General features: G+C 34.6%; 2 protein-coding genes across 5 annotated transcripts; both read left to right on the forward strand.

Annotated features, from left to right (window-relative positions):
• The first annotated feature begins 1,429 nt into the window (after window positions 1-1,429).
• LOC103945410 (heat stress transcription factor A-4c) lies at window positions 1,430-5,019 on the forward strand. The gene is made up of 3 exons (XM_009355974.3): window positions 1,430-1,829; window positions 1,918-2,183; window positions 3,709-5,019. The coding sequence occupies exons 2-3, from the start codon at window positions 1,965-1,967 to the stop codon at window positions 4,810-4,812; spliced, it is 1,323 nt and encodes a 440-aa protein (XP_009354249.2). The 5' UTR covers window positions 1,430-1,829; window positions 1,918-1,964; the 3' UTR covers window positions 4,813-5,019.
• Window positions 5,020-9,168: 4,149 nt separating this feature from the next.
• LOC103945411 (probable sugar phosphate/phosphate translocator At1g06470) lies at window positions 9,169-18,202 on the forward strand. 4 transcript variants are annotated; one of them, XM_048584085.1, is made up of 13 exons: window positions 9,169-9,321; window positions 9,826-10,643; window positions 10,758-10,927; window positions 12,089-12,174; window positions 12,259-12,308; window positions 13,033-13,100; window positions 13,738-13,838; window positions 13,975-13,987; window positions 15,456-15,640; window positions 16,079-16,165; window positions 16,957-17,051; window positions 17,386-17,550; window positions 17,873-18,202. In XM_048584085.1, exons 2-12 carry the CDS (start codon window positions 10,117-10,119, stop codon window positions 17,504-17,506), a joined length of 1,503 nt encoding a protein of 500 aa, XP_048440042.1. In that variant the 5' UTR covers window positions 9,169-9,321; window positions 9,826-10,116; the 3' UTR covers window positions 17,507-17,550; window positions 17,873-18,202. The 4 variants fall into 4 exon arrangements, with proteins under 4 accessions (XP_048440042.1, XP_048440041.1, XP_048440044.1 ...); XM_048584084.1 differs by having other exon boundaries at window positions 17,895-18,202; XM_048584087.1 differs by having other exon boundaries at window positions 17,386-17,539.
• Window positions 18,203-18,565: the final 363 nt, after the last annotated feature.

Below are 18,565 nucleotides of genomic sequence, written 5' to 3' on the forward strand. Positions count from 1 at the left end.
GCAAAGACTAAAGACCGTTTCTCTTCCACTTCTCTGTTGCAAGTTTGAAAGTCGAAAGGTTCACAGTTGAATAAAAGGATGCTCTGGACCTCTGGTGCCTCCGGTCAACGCCGGTCTGCTTTCCGAATATAAGAGCATCTCTAAAAGAAATATTCAAATATTCAAATTATCAATAACAGTAAGAAAAAATAGCATTAATGTTTTCCAACCGAGTCAAATTTGATGTGGCATGATATAGATTGAGATTTCTCCTCCTTGCTGCCAAATTTGACAGTACCTTCATATTTTTTTAATTAATTATTAAATGCTTTTTATTAGGTTTTTATTGGTTTAAATCACTATCCTTTTATTTTTTTCATTCCCAATGCAAAGAAAATACATATGAATTATTATTAGGAAGTGTTATTGGCACTTCAAAATTCTCATTCTACACTCCTCTCAAGTGTATTTTTCTTTCCAAATATAGAAAGTTGGGAGTGTAGAATGAGATTTTGGAGTGCTAATAATAATTCTCTTACTATTTTATGTTTAAAATTTGACATATCGGTTGAAGATCAAAAGTTTAAAAAATGCCAAAGTGCCACGTAAGTCTTCAAATTTAAATTTTAAGTTTAAAATTTGACATCTCCTTTGGAGATGGTAAAGCACCAAGGTTATGTGCTGTCTATTTGCCTCATAATTTCGGAGGCATATTGTCTACCCTCCTGTTTGGGTGCCCTTCCCATCCCCTCCTATTTGTGCGTTCACAGTTAAATCAACATTTTATATTCCTATTGTTTTTTGTCTTATTATCTTTATAAAAAAAAAATTAATATAAAATATTAACGTGGCTTAACTGTGACCGCACAAAATAAGAAAGGATAAGAATGACACCCAAATAGAAGGGCAAACAATCTGCTTCGCATAATTTCTCCTACAAATTATAACAAATAATATTAAAAAAAAACAAATATTTTCTCCAATATTTTATCTCTTTTTATTCGTGTATGACCATTCCACTCTCCAACTTCGAAGTCTGTGTCCTCAGAATTTTTACGTACATGCATATGTCATTATACAGGCACAAAGATACTTGAATAATATACTTGATTCGATTTATATTATAATATATGAAGTACTGGCTGCTACGTGTTTTAAGTATATTGAAAAATTTATCACGCGAAAATTTTCAAACCCACAAGGAGGCATACTTCACTTATAAAATTTAGAGGTGTTCCATTTGAAATGATTTTATTTGTTTAAACAAATTGTAAAGTGACTTTTTATTCAACATTGGATTCAAATCTTATCTTTTTTCAGTGTAGATTAAGATAAAATATCGTTTAAAAGAAAAAATAAATTAAAACAAATAAATAAATCAAAATATTTCAAATGCAAATGCCGATTAAAGAATAAAATACCACAAAAATCAAACACTTCTCCCTCTCTCTTGCTTTCTCTCCAAGTTGCGCGTTTAGATTGATTCGGAAAAGTCAAAGATTGTGCGCATACAAAAACCAAGTTCCTTCCTTTGTCACATTCTCTGCTCTCATTCATTTGCATCATTCGATCATACAGTTTCTGGAATTGGCTGTAAATCTTTCATCTTCTTCCTTTGTTTGCTTTTTTGGGTTCATTTGAAGCAATCCCAGCTCGGCTTCAGCAAAAAAATAAACTCCCTTTGATTGGCTTGGATTTTTCTTGGTTTTTTTTTTTTTTTTTTTCCCTCAAATCTCCCCAAAACTTGATTGGATGCCAATTTTCCAGCTTCTAAATTGAAACCCATCTTTCAGATTCTTTGGTTTGGATGCTCAACTGGTTTACTTGCTGCTACTTGATTGAAAGTTGAGGTAAATTTCATTACTTTGCCAACCTATGAATTCTGGGGTTTTGAATTTTTCGTTCCAGAATTCTGTGTTTTCACTAACTCCACTTTAGATTGGCGAGCGAGTTGTAGCTCAAGTGGTCAAGAGCGTTTGTGAATCATGGAGGGGTCTCAGGGTGGTTCTGGTGGCGCACCGGCGCCTTTTCTGACCAAAACATACGACTTGGTGGATGATCCTTCTTCCAACCACATGGTGTCCTGGAGTGAGAGTGGTTCTAGTTTCGTAGTTTGGGATCCCACCGAGTTCGCCAAGGAAATGCTTCCCATGTATTTCAAGCACAACAATTTTTCGAGTTTCGTGAGGCAGCTTAACACATATGTAAGTTCTTTGGTATTTCCTTCACTTTTGAAGCATTTGATTTATCTTGAATACAGTTTTTTTTCTAGGCATGGAAATCATAGTATTTCGATACAATTCACTGCATGATGTATATGTGTTTAATTTTGTTGTGATAAACTAAATTTAAATGAATGATTAACTTAGTGGCATTATAAACTTCAAAACTGGTTAGTTTGTTCGCAGTTTTTTTGTTCTACTTTGTGCTTGTACTTGCTTTATTGCCCTCTGAAGTAGGAATTGTTTGCGTTCGTAAGTCAATCTGATCTTTTTATCATCTGTTGGAGTATTTGTAATCTATTTCATAAGCAATTGCAAGCATTATGATGCTGATCTCATTTTTTTTTTTCATAATTTTTCTGTTTACAATTGTGTCTTCATTTTTTTCGCCTTTTCTAGTTTTCTGTAGCTTGCGAGTGCGCTAGTCCATTTGGTCCTTTGCCCCAAAGGTGATCAAAATTTTGAGGATTCTTGTAGATTGTTTCTCTCATTGAACCAATTGAGAGGGAGGTGGTCCCTCCTCAGAAATTAGCTGGCTCTATAGAATCAAAATGGAAAACTGTTTGGTGATGAGAGGACTTGAATATGGCTAAGACCATGAAGCGCCTATAGTTTCGAGCCATAGATGCTTTTCCTCTAGGTTCCAAACGCAGACAAGTTGTTTGATCAAGAAAAGAAGTACCCGCGTATAAAGCTTCCAAATTAAGAAACCTGGTCGTGGAAAAACTTCTAAAAATGATGGAGGAAACAAGAAATATTTCATTTTGTTTGGAATGACAAAGCAGTGGTGAGGGAAATCTGAAGAAAGTGCAGTTCACTAGTACCTGTTTTTTGTGGGGAGGGAAATCTGAAGAAAGGTCATAATTAAGTTATTTTTCATCCAAAAGAGCAGGTCACTCCTGAAGTCGAATTATAGACTTTTGCTCTTAGTGCTGAGATTTATAATTGCTACTTCCTGGACTTTTTTTCACTTTCACTGTGCTGATGAAAAACTAAACCATTGATTGCATTCCCAAAACGGTAACCAGAACCGGCCTTAATTTTCTTTTAAAAGAGAGGCAAAAGGTCTTAGTTGCATTTTATTGGGCTAGTGCTACATCACGGTAGAGGAAGACCTGGGAAGACTTGTAGGGAGGCTCTAAGAAAGACATGGAGTACTTAGAGCTAAAGGAAGACTTGGCACAAAACCGAGCGCAATGGCGTTCTAGGATTCAAACAGCAGACCCCACCTAGTGGGAAAAGGCTTTGTTGTTGTTGTTGTTGTTGTAGTAGTGCTACTTTTCGGTTTGGAGATCAGAAATCTGCTGTAAGGAGGATTTAGAGTATTCCTCAGGAGATTAGAAAGCTTGAAATAATTTGTAATGAGTGTGCTTGATTAATATAGCATGTGCTACTTTAGTACAATATTTGTTTAACCTAGCACCATGAAATTTCTTTTTCCTTTTGAGTTGTTAATCTGAGTACTTATGATTTGTAGTTGTTAAACATCTGTGTTCTGTATGCACAGGGGTTTAGAAAGATTGATCCTGAACAGTGGGAGTTTGCAAATGAGGAATTTTTAAGAGGAGGAAGACATCTGCTGAAGAATATTCACCGCCGCAAGCCAATTCATAGTCATTCCATGCAGAATCACGAGTATACAGTTGCTTTACGTGATACAGAGAGAGAAGAATATGAGAAGAAAATCAGTAGACTAAATCATGATAAAAGCTTGCTTGAGTTGGAGCTACAGCGGCATCAAAGAGAGAATCAGGAGTTTGAATTTCAAGTACAGATATTACGAGAACAACTGCAGAACATGGAGAATCGGCAGAAGCAATATACGGCCTTCTTGGCTCAACTAGTGCAGAAACCGGGATTTGCTTCTGTACTTGTGCAGCAGTCAGAAATCCATAGCAAAAAGAGAAGATTACTGAATTCTAACCACTTTCCTGATGACTTTGGTATGGAAGGTTTGAATTTGAATCCGCAGAAAGAAAATTTGGGATCAATTTCAACTCCCATAATAAAGTTGGACCAGCTTGAGAAGATGGAGTCTTCCTTAAACTTTTGGGAAGATTTTGTCCATGGGATTGGGGAAGCAATGCCCGAAGATGTAAATGATATTTGCCCGTTGTCTCAGGCCTCTCCTATCATTGTTACCGAAATACAAGACACCAGCATGAATAGCAGGCCTTGCTCACCTAGATCACATTTATCTTCACCGAATTCAATGAATGCTCATTCATTCCCAGAGGTGGCGGCTGGGTCTGCAAATATTCTTGACATCCTTGCTATAACATCAATGTGCCCCACTGTTGATTTCAGGTCTAAATCTTCAGGAATCGATATGAACTCTAAGCCCGACAGTGCCCCTGCACTTGCCAAAGAACTGGTAGTGGAACTGGAAGTGAAAAATGCCGCGCCTACCAAGGCAAATGATGTATTTTGGGAACAGTGCCTAACAGAGACCCCTGGTTTGGCTGATGCGCCGGAAGTACAGTCAGAAAGAAGGGATGGCGATGGCAAAGCGAGGGATGCCAATCCAGCTATCCAGAAGAAGCATTGGTGGAACACGGATAACGTAGATAACTTCACGAACCAAATAGGGCGCCTCACTCCAGCTACATAATCTTAGTTGAACTGTAAACTCTTCGGGGTTTCGATGTTCGGATGTGTACTGTTTACTTTAAGGTTGATTTACTTAGTCAAGTATTTCTAGACATTCCAATTTTTCGAGCTCTCTTGTGGAGCATATTTGATTCTTTCTGATGTAGTGTGGAATTAGAGACATCCATTAGTTTAGTTTTTGTAAGTAAATAATATGAGGTTTCAGGTAGTTTTCTATTGCTTATACCTACCTTAATTTCCTTGTTTTATTATTTGAATTTATCTATTTTTTGTTTAAATATAAATTTGAATGCAACTTGACTGCATGCAATTTATACTGGCAACTTTGCCTGATCTTCAATTTTGTTATATTGATTCATCAGCAAATTTGATGGATTAAGAAACAGAGGTCTGATATTGCAACTATGTCTCAACTTTGGGTCTAAAATAGCTACACTTTACGTATAAGTATGAACATATATACTTTACAGTCCATCCCATGAAAGAAGTTGCCAAAGAGTGTTTATTTCAGTCCAAAATGTGTTCCTAACATAGTTTTACTTGCATAATTAATTATGCATTGTATCTGATAAATATTGAGTGCACAAGTTTGGGGTTGGATATCTTCAAGGTTCAGGTGCTGGGGATGAAGCTGTTTGATTTGTTGTGTTTTTTTGTTTGTTGTTTGTTGTCTGTTGGCCTAACAAAGGACTATGACGAGTTTTTCATAATGTCACATACCAGGGCTTCTATGTTGAAGGATAATCTTTTTTGGCAAGTTAAACAAAAAGTAATGCAATGTTTCGTCCTCATGAGCATTATCTTTCTGTTTGGTTGCATTTGATTACATAACTGAGGTTTTGTATTGTCTTCGCATTGTGTTTATAATCCTGAGATTGTAATATTTATTGATGATTTTCTTCGGTTTATTTCATCAATAGAATGTTTTTGATTCAAAATAGAAAATGCATGATAAATGAAACTTGGACAAGATAAGTATGAATCAGAAATTGGGTGAGTTATGTAACCCAACGTCACACACAATTACAAGTCCATTTGCACGAGGCGAGATGCGTAGTGTCATGTTCATCTTTCTCTTCTCTCTTTGTCATCATCTTTTGCTCCTCTTTATGTCGTCATCTCTCTCTCTAGATCTCGTCGCAAGCAGCATCATGGTTGTGAGTGGTTAGTCCATCTTCTCTATTATCATCTAATTCTAATCCTAGTTGAGTTAGTCTACACTAAAAGTAAACAAAAAAAAACCCGATTGATCAAATCTAATCTTAGCCTAACCAGTCTAACGTATAAATCTTATCATGTATAGAGCACCAAACATTCTTTTAAATAATTTTAAATTGGTGTGAACCTTACGAAAAATTTGAAATAGCTACTTTACATTTTAAAAATTTAACATCTGTTACATCTCTAGCATTAAGTGATGATATCTCCCGACCAATTCCTTCGAACTAAAAATATTTAAAGTTTAAAATGGAACAATTTAATGCTCCAAAAATAACGAGTAGTGAAAACTAGTTTCAATATTTATGTGAGAATTCAGAACCTTGGACAAATTAGCTTTGACTGGTTAAGTGGTCAAACTTATTGACACTGCCTTCTAGATGTTTACTAAGTCATTCATCCAAGTCTAAAACAAAAACTAGTTTTTGGCAAGGAGTAATTCCATACGCCATCCCAGCCAAGTGGTTATAGGCCGCATTAAATTGACAAAATCAGTCTTCAATCAAACAGTTAAAAAGGGCACCGGACTAAAAGAATAGGGTTATTTAGTCTTTAAATTATCATCTCAATGAAAATTAGATCTTTGAATTATTTCTTCAATAAAATATGTCTCTAAATTCATTAAAAATTGCTAATTTCATCTCTATTATTATATTCAATTTTTGTCAATGTAAGTCACTTGACATACTTTAAAGATAATACCGTCATTTTCTCGCCTAAAAGCCCTTAACATTTCATAAAAATTGCAAATCTAACGTCTAATTTACCCTTCAAAGTTAACTCCATACACTATTTTTTATATGAAAAATTACCAATCTATCATTCAATGTGTATCACATGCAAATAACGTGATTTAAATTGACAAAAAATTGAGTATAGTAGTTTCAAATATACTATAAGGGGTGTAATTGACCGATTTTTATAATTCAATGACTGATTTTTCTGAAAAATAATTTCAAAACCTAATTTTCACTTAAGATATAATTTAAGGACTAAATTAATAGTTCACCCAAAAAAATAAGTCTAAGTTTGACATGCAATGTATAGCTCCATGGCAAGCTAAGCCCTAGTTTGGTACTGAGGTGATTCTGAAAAAAGTGGCTATCAAAAAAAGCTGGGAGCTTTTTTATGTTTGGTAAACATTCAGCTTCAGCTTTTTTTCATAGTTTTGGGTGAAAAAAGAAAGCCAAAAACACAAAGCTGCAAAACCCAGCTTCTTTTCACATCTGTTTTACATAAAAGTTTATCAAACACTATAATACTGTTTTTTTTTTTTTTTCAAAAGTACTTTACAAAAAAGTTTACTAAACATTATGGTGCTTTATTTCACAGCCGCTTATTCTCACAGCACAACAGAAACAGTTTTTTTTCAAAGTACAGTAATACCAAACCAGCCCAAGTTTGGCCCCAAAAGTAATAAAATATGAAGGAAAATAAATACCCTGCTTAGCTGAAGATTGAAAAACTAAGCCCTAAAATAGTCTTTAAAATATCAATTTTTAGAAGACTAAAACATAACCAAATATTACGTTTAGTACTCCGTGACTGCAGATGGCCTTGTATCCAAGTCGGTGAACAATGTCCCTTCAAATTTTTAATACCACTTTCTCATGGGCAATGACGAAGAATAAAGTCCCTGTGTTTGTGATGATCGAGCTTTACTTGAAACACACTTTTCAATTTCGTACCGAACTTTTGAATGCTAACCGTTTCCCATCACTTTTTCATTTACAAGTTAGTTTTGCATCAATACCATCATACATGTTGATTGGTGACCTATTTCTTTCTTTCCAATTACAATTCATAACATAAAAATATGAAATATATGGATACAAATATCTAAATCAAATTTTTTTTTTAACTAATTATGAACAAACAAATTTTCGAATTCTGCCACTTGGTACTTCAGTATAATAGTTATTCTTCATTTTAAATGAGAGGTCTTAAGTTAAATCTCGTGATTGCCAATTTAATATCAAAATATATTCTCCAATCATTTAGTGTAAAAATGTCGTTATAAAAAAATGTTCGCCAAATCCTAATGTATTTTTATTAGTAGATAAATTGTGTAAACAACTATTTCAAAAAAAGTTTTTGTTTAAACATCAAAGTGCTTGTTTGGAACTGGCTTTAAAATAAATGAAAGTGCTTTTAAAGAAAATATTTTTGGATTCCAGAAAAAACACTAATTATGTGTTTCTTGCTTCTTGCATGAAGTAATAAAATATATTTTTCCAGAATTCACTTGTCTTTTTGTTAAAAATTGATTCTCAAAGTATTTTTATCAAAAATATTTTCAGTAATTTTAAATATGTTTCCAAACAAGCCTCAAAGTTTGGTCAAAATTACATCCGCGGCCACCAAACTACTAGACGGGTACAAATTTTATCTTAGAAATAAAGCAATATTAATAATTTAATAAGGCTCCAAGTCATTGACCTACCATTCAAATATTTCAATTTTCAATTCATGCATGCCCAAAAAAAAAAAAAAAAAAAAAAACCCACCTAATAAGCAAAATCCTACCAAAAATATAAACCTTCCAAGCTCAAAATAAAAACAAAATACTTGTTGCAAATGGTGTCCATTGTAAATGTGAGCAACTAAGTATGACCCTTTACAAAATTGTCGAAAAAAGTGTGTTGATAAGTTTGTTAGTTTGAAAAATACTTTGCCTATAAAACAATCATCCAAGCAAGAGAGGAGAACATACGATAAGAGAAGGAAAGAACAACAGAAGAAAATGCAGAGGGATAGAAAGAAAAATAATGAAAATTATTTTTGTACTACCATTATTTTAGATAATGAAAGAAAGTATTACTGTTGCCTGATGATGTAGTGTCACATCTTGGCCCGGGATCCATCACATCCTGGGCCAGCACGCCTGGATTTCGGTCGGGGAGTGTCATATAGGCACACTTGCCGAACCTTGTAAATATTGTGCCTTATTTACTCTATATTCTGTTGCACACACATCTTCAATTTCACAACAATACTATTTTTTTATGGAAAATAAATACTATATTAATAACAAAAAAAATGTTTGCATAATATATTAAAATTAAAAACGCTTTTGTGACAAATTAAGGCAAACATGAGTGCATCATGAGACTTTGCACCCACAAACAACAAATACCAATTAATCTCACATCAAATTTAATTAAAACAGATTACCAAACAAATCCCAGTTTGGATCTCTCTCTCTCACCTCCTTCTCAGCTCTATACATCTCTCTCTCCTCCTTCTCAGCTCTGTACATCTCTCTCTCTCTGGCAAACACGAAACATTCGAGGTCAGTTCAATGCACCTCTCGCTTTCAATTTCTAACGCTGAGATTTCATATCCAATCTGTATATTTATGTGTAATCTGATTGAATTAAGCTAAAGATTGTAGCTTTAGAGTTTGTGGGTCGTGATTATAATCTGATGAGCTACTTTGTGTATCCATTTATGCATTCCATTCGTGTTTAATTTGATCTCAATGCTTTAAAGGAACAGACCCAAAATTGGGTTTTTGGGTTTGGTAATTGCTCTCCAGCTGTAATGCTTTATGCCATTTATTTCATTGGGTTCAACCCTCTGTTTGGTTGCTAAGAAATTGTATGATCGACCCAAAATTTTCACGGGAAGACTTAGAAGAGCTCAACTAATACATTTATGTACTGAGCAGTGGGTTATTTTTGTTTCGTTGTTTTCCTTCAGAATTTTCGTTCCCGCCCACTTGGTCTTGTTGATTTCAGATTACCGATATTGGACGTTTTTTGCTTTTTGTTGATGGAAATTTTAATCTCTATAGGAACTGCTGGAGGAGTCTTCAGATTTGTCCAAGCGTAGTGGAGCACCTGCTGGAGAGTTTTATTGCTATTACTTGATGATATTTGTTGGAAATTTTAGAGGAGCTTCAGAGGAGTCTTGAATTTAGGCCAAGAAACTCGTGCTCAGAATGATTTCGTCTATGCGCTAGATAATCTAGTGTGCAACAATGCTTCGGACTGATTTTACAAAAACCAGACATATTCATAGGCAATTTGGTAGATTGGACTGTGTTGGAGGGTATATATGGCTCTAATTTAGATCTTGATAGGAGATGGTAGAGAGTGATTTGACCACAGAAAGGGTTGAGTACACGGGAGCCAACTATGCTCAGAGTGGAAGTCAATTGTCAGGTCTTCGCAGGGAGCCTTCATTTTCTCGCTGGTGCGATGAAGATGGGACAGTGCATTTTGATTGTCTAGTAGGAAATACGGATGCTACTGCAGAAGAAGAGTCTGACTTTGAATTGCCCAAGCTCCAACAGGGTGAGCTAGAAAACAGTATTTTAGATAAGGACAGATACCTCAGTGCAAAATCTCAGAAGAGAAATATGCACTTGAACGGTGGTGATGCCATGGATGATGCTTCTAACCAGATTGGTGGGAATGGAAATGAGGAGTATCTGCCCTTTGATATCGAGAATGGGTCTGCAAGGGAGGTACATGGTGTAGATAGCTCCAATTCTATGCATAACCATAAAGCATTACCGTCCAATTTAGAGAACCCTATTACTCTTCCAAATGTGTTGAAGATATTGTTCTTTGTACTTGTATGGTACACTTTCAGCCTGATGTTGACCTTGTAAGTTACCTCTCTTCTCTATTTTTCATCATATGTATATAGTTAATCAAATATTCAAGTTACTTACTGATGTAAAGTTTTTATATGGCTTTTATTGTTCTATGGTTTGTTTAGGTACAATAAAAGTCTGTTAGGAGATCATTTGGGGAAGTTTCCTGCGCCCTTTATGATGAATACAGTTCATTTCACAATGCAAGCTGTTTTGTCGAAGGCAATCACATGGTATTGGTCTAATAGATTCCAAACTGGTGTTGTTATGTCATGGAGAGATTACTTCGTGAAAGGTAAAGTCATATTCCTTGTGCTTTGTTATGCCAATTTGATAAAGTGAGTTAAGTTCTTTGCCGAATAACCTAGTGCTTTCAGCTTTTAGTTCAGATGCTGGTTGGTTTGGAGTTTCCATGTTTTATTGTTTGTCAGGATCAATATTTTCATTTTTTCTTATAAATAGGAACAGTTATTGTGGATGAGGTTCCCCCCAAAATATTTTTATCTCTTATCTTCTTTTGAAGATTCAAGTGGTATCTTGTTGTGCAAAATGTAAAATTTATACTATACCATCTATAACTCTAATAATTGTGGCCGGCAAGGAGATTTCAAAATGTAAAATTTATACCATACTGTCTGAAATAAGAAGGATGATCTGTGGATAATCTTCCTTCTCATTCTTAAATATATTTCCTTTGCTGCTGTGTTCATAACAATCTTTAAGTTATATGAATCAGACTCTACGTCTACGTTTTAGGTCCATGCCATTTTTTTTATTCTTTTAAGGAAACCTTTTTGTGTACCTGGGTTGTGTCCCTGTGGTGACTCTATAATCTTGCTAGATATCAAATGACAGGATCAGAATAACTTTGAGAAACTTGAAATTATATGTAGTAGATATAATCTTTAATATTAAGAGCATTCATGCTTATGTACAGATAGATACATATGTGTGTGTCCTATAACTTCAAATGGTTGAGTTTCTTTATTAAGTAGAGAAGTGTGAAATTTTTATTTTCTTAAATTTAAATTGCAGATGACATGCTTTGCTTTTTCTGCTTCCCCGCTGGAACTGATTTTGCATTTTTTTCATCGTTTAGAAATCGGGTTGTTGTTTAGATTTGGATTAAGTGTAGTACTTGTGACTTGCACTTGCATCAGTGATGAATTAATTTCATTTATCAGCTCTTTTATTATTGTCGCAAATTAGAATTTTTGTAAAAGGAAATACAGTTGCTAAAGTTTTACGTCAAAATCAGAATTCTTTGCGTGAAATTTAATTTTTCATACATTTTATAAAAAAAAATCCATATATTTTCTTTACTGTCTGATGTTAGTATTTACAAAATATCCTTCCATTCTTATAAGTTTGTGGTCATATACTTGCTACTTTTTTGTTATTTAATAAATTAACTTTTCTATCAACTAATGCTACAGATGGACTTTGCCTTTCACAGTTGTACCCACGGCTATTGGAACAGCAATGGATGTTAATCTAAGCAACGCATCCCTTGTTTTTATATCTGTCACGTTTGCCACAATGGTTGGTTACCTTCTTTGCACATTCACATACTATCATTTTTCAAATTTTATTAGTCAACCACTGACTTCCCTTTTACTTTTGCAGTGTAAATCCGCTGCTCCTATATTTCTCCTCCTATTCGCTTTTGCTTTCAGGTAAATTTCTTGCCTGTAGAGTTCTGTACCCAGTTTCCCTAATCATGTGCATAAATATCCATACCTGAATGCTATCCAGTCTGTGCTATTTATGTAATCCAGTGCTCTTCTTGTATCCCTATTGGTGTCTGAAGCGCTTCTTCTCCCTCATTTTTTATACTATAGTAATAAATGTATTCTGGGTCAATGTTAGTGTTGAAGTGAACTATGAATTATATCATGCATGTCCGTGTGTCACACCCCAAGCCTCGAGTCATGACTAAAAAGAAAACTAAATAAATAATCTCTCTTTTCTTGTTTTCCAGCCTTGCATGGCTTTCCTCCCATAAATGAATTAAACATCTCTTTATCTTCTGTAAGTGGACCAATCTAAGATATAGAATAATGAAAGTTATTCATTTAAGTGATTCTTGCATGCTTAAAGTCAATCTTTAGGTTACGGCCCTAATTTTATAGTTATGAGCATTTACTTTGAATTCATCCCCCAAGAATCTAGTCTCCCATTTTGTATTTGTAAGCTTTATTTACTTTGACTCCATCCCTAAGAATCTATGTGGCCTTTTAAATATTACCTTAATTAAGTAGTAAATTTGAGAATGGGTGTTACACATTGTCGTCTAGTAACCCTCTAAGTTAGTGCTTATTGTTTGGTTTTCACCACCTTCATTTTCTCACTGATTGTGACTCTTGTCCTGATGTGCACTGCAAATTCTCTGCTTCAAAGATTGGAGTCACCAAGCGTTAGACTTTCGGGGATCATATTAATTATCTCCCTCGGAATACTATTAACAGGTAACAAGCTTGAGCATATAGTTTATTTCAATATTCACTTATTTTCTTTTCGTTTTATAAATTTTTATCTTTCAATTCTCACGATGAAAGATTCTTCCCTTCCTGCCCCTTTCTTGCTTCTCCTTTCATTTATCTCTGTTTCATTCTCTCTCATCAATCTTTTCAATAAAATTTTGTTTGCTTGAAAGAAAGTTGAACAGGACATTTTATACTTCTAATTTTCATGAACTTATCATTAGGCTATCCTGCCATCTCTTTGTTAAATTTAAATCTGTCCTAAAGTCTTGTTATTGTTGGATTTGGCCATTATTTACGGGACTAACCAAGGCCTTCATCAGGTTCCATATCTTAAGATCTCTTTGTGATCACATACCAGGAACTTACAGGAGCTTTTTGAAAATTATGGTTTGTTTTGGTGAAGATTGATCACTAAGTATTTGAACATATAAAGGTCCTTTGATATTTAAAATATCTCAACTGAAACCACAATTTAATCCCTTAGCATTGTTGTTGTTTTTTATGCGACTAGCCCTTGCTTTAATTAGGTTCTTAAGAAAAAATTTCGGGGCAAACTTAAGCATTTATGATACTGCCAATGTTAATATTTTCTTATCTTTCCATATTGAATATTGTGCAGTTGCAAAAGAGACAGAATTTAACTTTTGGGGATTCATTTTTGTCATGCTTGCTGCTGTAATGTCCGGCTTCCGTTGGTGCATGACTCAAATTCTTTTGCAGGTGTGTTTTCTATATGCTTCTGGTTTTCTACCATTTTTGATTTTTTCAGTTTTAATATTACTTGCTCTTACATATTTTTATTGGTTGCTTTGTTATGCACAACGATTGTGAACGTTTTCCCAAAATCGAAATAAAGAAAGAAGATTATGGTAAGCGCTATTTGATGTTATTGCAATCTCAACATTTTTGCAATTTTTCATTTACTATAATTTGCACTGTTGTCTGCAAAAGCTATCGTGCTCCTTTTATAGGGTCATCAGTTGCCACTATGGTGACATCTTTACGAGTAATGTAAATAACATGTCAATGTGGTCAGTCCCTGCTAGAGTTGCAACTTATTAAGTAATTTGTCGTAGTTGGCAAGTGCAAGACTTTTCCATCTTCTAATAATTTAAACAAATAATTCGATTTGTAAATTCTAATCATTCTTTGAAATAAGAATGCCAATGCATACAAAAGCAATAACATTCTATGCAGTGAGATTTTATTATATTTTCATATTATATACTACGAGATTGTGTTGGTGTATTAAAATTTTTCCCCAACCATTGTGCATTTGGCTTTGCATGCTTGCTGCCTATAATTATAAGTCCTCAAGTAGTTCGATGGTGTCATGTTTATGTCCTAAATATATGTAGTTTATGGTGCCATTTTTATTTTTTAATCTAACAATTTCACATTCTATCCAATATCTGTAGTTTATAGTGATTTTGAGATATTACTAATATCATAATAAAAGAAGACGAACTTGTTGAGTTTGTTTTCCGTGTGACTTTAATTTAGTGTTCGAAAATGTTTTCACTACATTATAGCACAAAATTTATACTTGGCTTAAAGAAACTCCACCTTATTTTCCAACGATGTCACCCGACTGAACTGGACCAAGTTGAGAGATTGGGATAGGTGGCTGGTTTAGAGTTTGGCACTGGAATAGGGGTCAGAAAATAAGGTAGATACAAAGATACAGTGTAGTACCTTGATACTGGAAACTGATTTAGGAGGTTATGCAAAATCTGGTTTCACTGGCTGTCCTATAAGCAACCGAGACATTTAAAATCAGTGTCAAAAATTCAGGACCTTCTGAAACTTTCTATTTTAGAAGAATCGCATTTTATTAGAAATTTGTAATAAGATACGGTTACACAAAATCAGGTTTCACTGTTCTATTTTATTAAAAATTCTTAATAAATTGATAGAAGTGAAGGAGGAGTACGCTAATCAATCTTACAACTACTTTTTTTGGAGATTTAATTCATTGTCTAATTTGAAAACTTATCCCATAAGTGGTGGATTCATGCCACTTCATGGAACCATCAGAGGCCTTGATACACGTTTGACTAGATTAGTAATATAAATACTTTGGGTCCTTTGGTTTCCTAACACTAAAAGGTTAGAAGGTAACTTTTCCATGACTTGGGGTTGTCTGAAACGTGTTACTGCATCCATTCCAGTTGGATGCAATTTGCACCAGGCTAATTCCTTGCGTCAATTTCATGTAGATAAGAGCATTTCTTTAAGAATCGGGACAGTATCATACTATCTTATTTTTTTCAATATATTTAAATTATGCAAGTTTGCAGAACATACACTAACAGTAGTTCGATTCCATTGTTCTAGGTTTGAGAAATCCGCTTACTTTGATGAGCTTTGTGACCCCAGTGATGGCAGTATTAACTGCCATTCTCTCTCTTGTCTTTGATCCGTGGGATGAACTTAGAGAAAACAATTACTTCGATAATCCAGGGCATGTTGGTCGAAGTTTGTTGCTGATGCTTTTTGGTGGAACCCTTGCCTTTTTTATGGTAGGAGAATATTCAAACTTTTCTTATCACACATGTTTTGTTTTTCTTATGTTTTGTGTACTTAAGACTTTTGTTGTTGACTTTAAATTAGGGTATTAGGTGAGGGCTGAGGAGTTACCAGGATTTGTGTTGACTAGTTCCTGGTTTAAGTTCTGCTTCGATTTTAAACACTTAAGTATGCGTGTATTAAGGTCCTTCAGTAGAGATTCTTTTTTTTTTTTTTTTTTTTTTTTCTGTTAGCGGTTAGATTGGATATTGATGGCTGAGACACATAGGGGTTGAGATACAGTCAATTCATCTCAGCTGTTTATATATAACCGAACGGTTGTAGCAAAGGTGCTTTTACGATCTTTTAAGAGAATAGTTATATACATGCATATATACACTGTAAAATCATCAATCAGGGTTTAGTCTGAGAAAGCTGTACTTTTGCTGCAGGTATTAACAGAATTCGTTCTTGTCTCAGTAACCAGTGCCGTCACAGTAACAATAGCAGGTGTTGTTAAGGAGGCTCTCACTATATTGGTATGTTCTGTTCTCTACAGGCTTAAGTGTAATTTTTAGGTTGTTTTACCTTCGGGGCCTACTTGTCCTAAGCTGTACAATCTCATTGTTATTTACTCTTGTAATTCTGTTGTAGTCCTACTGTCTGTATGCCTGAACTGTGTATATCAGAGTAAGAACTATATTCATGTATCACTATTGTTCTTTCCACCTCAAATAACAGTTAATTATCTGGCCTATCTTTTTGTTTTCGGAGATGAATTTAGTTGTCTTGAGTGGTGTGGAACTTGAAAGCCAAGGCTTGGAATATGTTTGGACTCTATGGTTGACGTGTGGTCATTGATTTCTTCTTTCCTACCTTGTGATTTGAAGAACAATAAACTATCAAGTGGCAACAAAGGAAAGACTTCCTCTTGCCACTGATTGCATGATGAGATGCGCAATTAATCTACTTAGTTTAATACGATATTGTCATGTTTTATAGCTTTATCTCTTACACCAAAAATTAATTGAGGATGAACTAGTTGCAGACCTGCGGTGCTGCCTGAATTAATTCCCATTTAGATTACTTTTTCTATGCACAATCTTTACAATTCAGGATTTGCTGGACATATGCCATGGGAAATTTTGCGAACAATCCCACATGGTCTGATTTGAGTGTCTAAGGATTTTAGTGGATAGAAGTTGAAAAATTGTGTTATCATATTTCTTTCTTGTCTTCTTTTGATGCTGATCAGGCTTCCGTACTTGTCCATATATGAGGCTGCCAAAATTTTGTGTTGATTTCTAATCCTATCATATTTCTTACTCAGGTTGCAGTCATTTACTTCCACGATGAATTTACCAGGTTGAAAGGAGCTGGACTCTTTATAATTATGCTTGGTGTTAGTTTATTCAACTGGTACAAGTAAGTCATCCTCTTTCGGTTGGGGAGAATCATTTGCTCTTTGCTTATGTTGTAGCATCTTCAACAGTGAAGCATTCATTTGAACATTGTGATCATCCATTACATTGCAATTTGTTTAATACAAGTGAGAGAATAAAAAAATAGGCAGGAGGGGCTGAAAATTAAGTTGGGTGAGTTCTGGTTTTGTCGATATATATATATGGGGAGAAAAGGAGAAGATAGGAAGTGAGTAGTGAAGTAGTTTCTGCTTGGATGGAAGTGGGATGAAGTAAAACACAGAAATAGTAAATATGCAAAGTATCACTCATGATTATTTATGCATCTTATCTTATAGATACGATAAGCTTAAGGCGCGTCATACAAGGGAAGATGACATGGAGGAACCAATCACGACAAATAATGCTGCAAAATATGTTATTCTTGAGGAAATGGATGAGCAAGATGATGGCAAATGAAAGCTGTACCGAGTCCATGCATCTAATTTTGAAGTAAGCCAATTGTAAGTTCATGAACTACTTAAATCATTTGAAACTTACAGTAAATTTATGTTGCTTGCTTGGGATGCCAAATCCATGCATCCAAATATACTCTGTTTTGCAATTCTTTGGGATATATGCATACCAAAGAAACTTGTCATGCTCAAATGTGGCTGTTTGTCGTTACTCCTATTACGTTTATGAATCTACTGCTTAGATGGGGCCTTTTTTTACTTCTGTACTTATCTCTGCTTGGTTCTCTGTGAACTGATACGCATTGTCGAATTCTCATGCATCTTGGTGAAGCTTTTGGCAAGAAGCATGTTTGATTGTCACACTTTTCAGCATTTCTCTTATCTTCTTCAAGCTTTGCCCAAGAATCAACGCGTGGCGAGATTCTGCAGCTGCTGCCCAAAAATCAGAACAGTATTAGGAATTAGTATATATGGAGTGTTGTTGGTTAGGAATTTGGATATGAGCGTCAGCGATGTCAAATTCAATAATGCTTCTCTTTTTTGGTCCGGATTATTTTTTGTTAAAATAGAGGGTGTTGTTTGCAACCGCAAGCTCCCAGATTCTTGTAATTTTATCATTCACGAAGGACTGTCATTGTCCTTTCTGTATGTTACAAATTGATTTTTTTTTTTCTTTAGTGAATTTCATATCTTGATTCAAGAGAGAGAAATCTAGAGAGAGAGAGAGAGAGATAGAGAGAGAGAGAGTGTGTATTGGAAAACCTTTGCTTGATGATGCCCCATTCATTTACCAATCTCAAGAAGCAAATTAAAGAAAGCCGAATCGGTTCAGTTTTAGATTAGATTCTTTGAAAAGAGAACCAAATTATGTTACTTTGGTCTTACGGAGCCCCTTAATTGGGTGACAAAGTGAGAATTTTAGTTTTAAATAATTTACTATAGTTGAACCTTTATGTTCTTCTATTTTTTTAGGGGGGAGGGGGATTGGTAGGAATCAAACCCGCACCAGAGTGAATAGGCATGATTGCTTTCCGTCATTATGGTAAAGCATCATCTGCATTTT

The sequence above is a fragment of a genome, unplaced genomic scaffold (assembly GCF_019419815.1).
Source record: "Pyrus x bretschneideri cultivar Hongxiangsu unplaced genomic scaffold, Pyrus_bretschneideri_v1 Contig20, whole genome shotgun sequence".
In the NCBI taxonomy this organism is placed as follows: domain Eukaryota; kingdom Viridiplantae; phylum Streptophyta; class Magnoliopsida; order Rosales; family Rosaceae; genus Pyrus; species Pyrus x bretschneideri.

Coding starts and splice junctions, on each gene's coding strand:
- LOC103945411 (XM_048584085.1), top strand. CDS start 10,117: ATGGTAGAGAGTGATTTGACCACAGAAAGGGTTGAGTACACGGGAGCC. Junction 13,101..13,737: donor CCTCGGAATACTATTAACAG/GTAACAAGCTTG, acceptor AATATTGTGCAG/TTGCAAAAGAGACAGAATTT. Junction 15,641..16,078: donor GAACCCTTGCCTTTTTTATG/GTAGGAGAATAT, acceptor CTTTTGCTGCAG/GTATTAACAGAATTCGTTCT.
- LOC103945410 (XM_009355974.3), top strand. CDS start 1,965: ATGGAGGGGTCTCAGGGTGGTTCTGGTGGCGCACCGGCGCCTTTTCTG. Junction 2,184..3,708: donor TGAGGCAGCTTAACACATAT/GTAAGTTCTTTG, acceptor CTGTATGCACAG/GGGTTTAGAAAGATTGATCC.